The following is a 6,000-nucleotide window of genomic DNA, read 5'->3' as shown; positions in this document are numbered from 1 at the left end:
ACATGGCCCACTGGTGTGCCTTCCAGCACCCTGTTGAGCTGGGGTACCCAGGACCAGGACATGCTTCCTGCCACTTCCCAAAGGGACAAAGGGAAACCAAGTCATATGCACAACCCCACAGACATGAGAACAAGACTGGGACTTTTGTAGGATGTGGCTTCCCTGTGGGGCTGGGGTCAGAAGAGACCACTGTCTGGAGGTGCACAGAGGCAGCATGTGCAGACACCTCACACCCTGATGTGCTGCACTCCCTCAGCCGGACGAGAGGACCACGCTTGATATTGAGGAGGACACTGGCCTGCCTCAGTCCCCGTCAGCGTCTGAGTCAGCGTACTTCAGCTCACATTTCACATCAAATGGCTCATCCTTGGTGGGAAAGTCATCGATCCTCTGTGAGTCCTCTCGGTCAGTGGGGAGCTTGCTGGTAATGGTGTCCTGCTCTGTCTCGTAGCCAGTGTCCAGAGCTGGCTTGGGCTGTTCTCCATTTTGCTGAGAGAAGCTCCCCGGATCCACCAATGTTTCTTTCACATTCTGCTCGCAGTCAGAAAAATCAGATTTAGGCTTTTTCTTCCCAAGTAGCATAATGGAGCGGAATTTGAGACAATGTCCAGGAAGATAGTCTTTGTAGCAGTTGTATGAAAAGAGACAGAGGAATAACACAAAGAAGAAGAGGAAGAGAAACATGAGCAGGCGATTGTCACTGTACTTGAGATACATGGTATTCTCAGAGTGTACCTGTGGGATAGTGTTGATGACAATCTTTGGTTGGCAGGGTGTGCTGGTGGGCACAAGGTGGGAGGGCGAGGTCACCACAGCACCAGGTGCAGTGACCTGCAGATCTGGTGATTGCGAAGAAGCCCCTGGCATGGTCTCTGCCAACACTCTGGGGGCAAGTCTGCTGTCATTTGTCTGGGTGAACAGCTGGGTGGGAGCTGCTGGAGTGTGCGAGACCATCTTCTCCAAAACATGCTTAGCAAGCACCTGAGAGACTGTTTTGTTCTTCACTGTCTCCTCTGACAGACACTGATACACCCCGCTGTCCCCTTCAGACAAGTTGAAGATTAGGAGGCTTTTTCTGCCCAGCAGCATGTACTTGAGGCTGTCAGCCTTTACCACGCTGTTCTGGAACATCCATATCACTTGAGCCAAGTTGGACTTCTGGGGACATTTGAGCTCCACTGTGCCACCACGCTTGAAAAAATGCTGCCCGTAACTTTCCTTAACTCTATCTGGAACATCAAAATAAATGTGCACAGCATCAACAACCTGCTCATTAGTTCATGGTTCTTAAAAGCATGTTAGCATGCATAAAGACAAAAAAGTTCCAGCAGTGGAGTAACAAGAATTCTTCCCGGTCAGCTAAGGTGGTGACAACATGCATGACAGACAAGCAAAATGAACCCCAGCCCCAGTCCACACGGGAGAGAAATCTGGGGCAACTATGAGTAGCAGAAACTCCATTTCTCACCTTTGGTTCTGCTGATGGCTCCCCTAAGTGTGAGTCCCTCAACACATACTGGCACCCGCCCCCCCAGACTCTCCCTATTCTAACAACAGAATCTTGCAGAACAATCTATAAGTGCGTCCATCTGCCTTCATCAATGGTTGGGAGGACAGTATAGACATTGTCAAGGTTATCTGTTTCTAAATTGGTATCCTAGAACTATTCCTAGAGAGCTCTGGTGGCCTAGTGGTAGGAAGCTGGCTGCCAACCTAAAAAGTATACAGTTCAAAGCCACCAGCCGTTCCACAGAAGGATAAGCATTCTCTTCTTGTGCTATGTATTGCCTCTGGAAACACTCTGATGGGTCAGCTTTGAGTTGGTTCCGACCTGATGGCACATAACAACAATAGCAGGACTGCTCCACTGGGAATGCTACCCTGGTACTCCTGGTATTTGGGCTCGTTGTCAGCGGCTGCCAAATCAGATCCTGATCACAGCCCCATGCATGATGGATTGACATGCTGTTAGGCCCCATACCATCCCGCTGTTCAGTTCTGTGTAGGAACACTGTGACCCCCAAGGTCATCAGTGGTACATTATCTGAAGTGAATCAGACTTTCTTTGTGGACTGTCTTGGTGTCAAAGCCCCACTGAAACCTGTTAAGCATCACAACCACGTGCAGCCTCAACTGGCAGACAGCTGGTAGCTGCCTAGGCAGGCAATGAACCGAGATCTCCAGCATGGAAGGCAAGAATTCTACCACTGAGCCACCACTGCTCCTGAGGACTAATCACATGAGGGATTCTTTCCTTTGTTCTCCATCACAATAAGCACAGGTTTATCTCAGGAACCCCACTAGGCAGGACAGAACAGGGTGATGCATCTCAAAAGCAGATGCTATAGTTTGTAGAGAGTCCTGCCAGTAAAAAAAGGCCTCTCTCAATGACCCTAAGCATTCTTTTCTTCAATAAAAGGAACAGAGATATGCCAAGGCTTTTATTACAACATATTTGACCTAGATGCTAAGCAGAGGCAGATAAAAAAGAATGTAGAGAATCATAATAAAATAAAAGCACTGTGAAACTAGGCCCTCCAAGTTTCTCCAGGCATTGTAGTAACAGTGAATGACTTACCAGGGCAAGCAGACACATCCCCGCTCATGCTCTGAATCAAACCCCTGCAAAGCAAGCAGGCAGAGAAAGATCATCAATATGCTTGAGCTCTGCAGGGTGACCAGGGGACAGCTAAGTAGACACAGTCTTCAGAGGATTACCTCCTAGAGCCATGCTCCTGGTACAGGGCAACACAGGTGGCGGAATGCCGGCTCCAGGCACAGTAAGGGTCCCGTGCCAGCACACAGTCTATACATGTGCCATGCTTCCCACAGAAGGCTACTGGGGCCTGGGCCAGGCCTGAGTTGGAGCCAGCATACACAAATCTTTTGCCCTGCAAATGTAAGACAGAAGTAAAAACAGGTAAACAGCAAAAATACAATCAGTCTAACAAAGTCAGATGCCTGCTAGTTTACTAGTGTCACAGAAAATGAAAGCAGAGAACCTTCAAGGGACCGATGACAGAGGAACATCTACCTAATTTACAACTGTGGACTCCCTGATGTTAAACAGTCACTATGCTTAGTGCTAACTGAAAGGTTGGTGGTTTGAGTCCACTTAGGACATTTTAGAAGACCTGGTAACTCCTTTAGAAAAATCAAATCATGAAAACCCCTCAGAGTGTTTGACCCTGATGGCGCTGTCAGAAGCCCATATTTACAGTGAATGGTTCTTTACTCCCAGATGCCTTTGCCTCTTTAAACCACAGGTTTGGGACATACACATTTTAGACTAGACAGCACCAGATAAGAACATGTAACATGCCCATTAGCACACCTAGTGCAAAGAGGGGATCTACCACTCGGCCTGAGTTCTCTCACATGCAATCTTGATTGAATGAAGCTTCAGTGTACACAAAAGGTCACTCTAAAGTACAGACATCTGAAAGAATAGCTAGTTCTTCAGAGCTTTAAATTTAGCCAGCCACTTGACTTTTAGTCTATCATTTGGTTTATCTGTCTAAGGGAAAACATTTTGGTTAACTCCAAAAGATCCCCTAATGAATGAGTGTTTTAGAGTTGGATGAAATACTGTCTCATCCTTAAAGGATGTATTCCAAACTAATTTCACAGTTGAGCTTAAAATCAAGATCCTTGGTGCTACTAACCCAGATGTCATGGTTTTCTGTACATAAAAACCCAGTAAGCTGCAGATCCCAGAGTGGGTGAAAATGTGAGACATACAGGAGCAGCGAACTGGCTCCATGTCCATGGATTAGAAACGTGATGATTAACAGCAAGAAGGCACTTCACATGGCCTGGCACATCTTTGCAGAAGTGGGAAGATAGGGGAGGAAGATGATGCCTCAGGCTGTGTTCTGGGGAACTGCAAAGCTTTCAAAGAGTGTGGAACATCTGAAACACCACAAACTGAAAATATTATGGAGAACAGGCCTTTCTGACACCCATGGAGTTACTCTGGGTCACAGTTAACTGGTTGTTCTGGTGGTGGCTTTAACAATGTCCACAAATTCCACAACCTATGTCCCTCTGAGTACTATAGTGTTCCCTTTGGCATGGGGGCTGGAAGTAGTGACTCATTTTGAACCAATACAGTACAGAAAAAGATGGCTTTAGGCCAAGTGGTAAGTCTCTGAACCTCCACAAACTGCCCAGGACTGGAGACGAAGAGCGGATTGGGTCTGGATTAACATATGTCTATCAGAACAAGGAGTTAACCATGGTGAGCAGCTCTCTGAAGGGTGGCAGTTGCTGACAAGCCTAGAGGGGGCTGCTCAGGAGGATCTCCAACCAAACCAGGAAGCCCTATACCCAAGGATAGCAGGGCCCAGCAGGACAGTGGAGAATAAAACTTTCCAAAAGGGGAGCTGCAGGGAGGAGAGGTGGAGGCTGGGAAGGACCAGGCACTGTGCACTGCCAACCCATGGGGTCTAGTCAGCCCAGCAAGTTACAGCGGTGCCCAGCCAAGGCCCTGTTGGTGCTGCCACTTGAGTTCTGGTCTGGTCAGGGGCTCTGACCCTCAAGATTCTCCACTGGGTGGGCTGCTTCACTTAGAAAATCTTTCACAAATAGGGTCTCATGGAGAGGCTGAGGAGACACCTGGCACTGTGGCACCCTGTCCACTCCCCCAAACTCATTGTTTCAGGCACTGCCTGTGTGCAGCATATCAAGTTCAGCATTTCACAGGAGTTACTGCATTTAATCCTCAGGACAACCAGTTAAAGAGGCATTTCCCCTGCGGCAGAGTGTATAACTGCATGCCCACGCTCACAGCTCTACATCGTGGAGCTGGCACTGGATCCAGGAGATCTAACATCCCATGCTCCTGAGGGCTCAGCCCTCATCTTTACCGTGGGGCCCGTGCCCATCCCAAAGCCACAACTGATATGGAGGGAAATGTGTACAGCAGTACAAACTATGGAGAATGGGCAAAACCCAGCCTCCCTCTGTTTTAGACAGTCTGTGAGCAAATATTTTAGATATTCAAAAGGCTGGGGAAAGGAATATTATTTCGTAGTACAAAAAATGAAATTAAATGCAATGCTCAGTGTCCATTAATCAACAAGGTTTTGCTGGGACACAGCCAGTCAATTATTTGGGACCAGCTGCAGCTGCCTCTGTGCTACAGTGGCTGAGCTCAGTCGTTATAGCCAAGACTGCAGGGCTAGTGAGGCTGAAAACGTGTACTCGCTGGACCTTTCAGACACATTTTGACAAATTTGATATGGGAGGGAAAGCCTTGTAAATGGAAAAGAGCAGTAGAGACACTATGCATTATTATTATAACAGATTTTCTGTGTGTGACCAGTTAGCAGAATCACCATCATAATACACAGAAGCAACTGCCCACCTCACCAAGTCTGTGCACCAGAGGTCTTTCAGGAAGGGCACACACAACAGCCATCTCCACTATAGCAAGAGCATGTGGTGGCTGCTTTGGTAGAACACTGCATCTCTTGGGTTTGCTTTCCTACAGTCTCAGACTTCAAACCACATGCCTCAGAGCTATTTTTCTTTAAGCATCTAAATGCTGGCTCATTTTGTTCTTAAAAAGGACCAGATCCCCAAGGGACACTTGGTACATGGCTGGACCTGGGTGCTCAGCTGGGGTCAGTAACTCAAATAAATTACCAAGTCTGAAGAAGCCGGGGACCAGCTGCACTCATAACTCACCTCTTTGGAAGACAGCAGTAGGGTCTGGACTGGCTCCAAGCCCTCGAAGAGCTGTGTCTCCTCAATGACATGCACACTGTGCTCCAGGTTGATGGCTTTGTGCAGAGCACCCCTGTCTGTAATGTCAGGACCTGAAGTCAGCAACCATTTTGGCAATGGAGACCAGTGATGGCTTCTCCACTGTTGCCAACTGCAGCCCAAGTAGCAGCTCCAACTCCAACTCCTCCCCCACAACTCAAATCCAAACCTACAGCTGGGCCCACATGGGTCAAAACTGACACAGCTGTTCCTCCAGCAGGTATCTCATGG

At 48.0% G+C, this 6,000-nt stretch overlaps 1 protein-coding gene across 1 annotated transcript in view; it reads right to left on the bottom strand.

Moving 5' to 3' along the window:
* Positions 1–303: 303 nt before the first annotated feature.
* The window catches only part of SEMA4D (sema domain, immunoglobulin domain (Ig), transmembrane domain (TM) and short cytoplasmic domain, (semaphorin) 4D), a 40,984-nt gene continuing 35,287 nt past the window's right edge, over positions 304–6,000 (bottom strand). Inside the window, exons 11-14 of the mRNA XM_006903316.1 lie at positions 5,692–5,807; positions 2,719–2,891; positions 2,579–2,622; positions 304–1,229 (exon numbers count right to left, since the gene is read on the bottom strand). Coding sequence (XP_006903378.1) covers positions 304–1,229; positions 2,579–2,622; positions 2,719–2,891; positions 5,692–5,807 — 1,259 coding nt within the window. The remainder of the gene's footprint in view (positions 1,230–2,578; positions 2,623–2,718; positions 2,892–5,691; positions 5,808–6,000) is intronic.

This window comes from Elephantulus edwardii, unplaced genomic scaffold (assembly GCF_000299155.1).
Source record: "Elephantulus edwardii isolate Elephantulus edwardi_28Jun2011 unplaced genomic scaffold, EleEdw1.0 scaffold00564, whole genome shotgun sequence".
In the NCBI taxonomy this organism is placed as follows: domain Eukaryota; kingdom Metazoa; phylum Chordata; class Mammalia; order Macroscelidea; family Macroscelididae; genus Elephantulus; species Elephantulus edwardii.
This window is presented reverse-complemented; position numbering and strand designations above follow the sequence as displayed.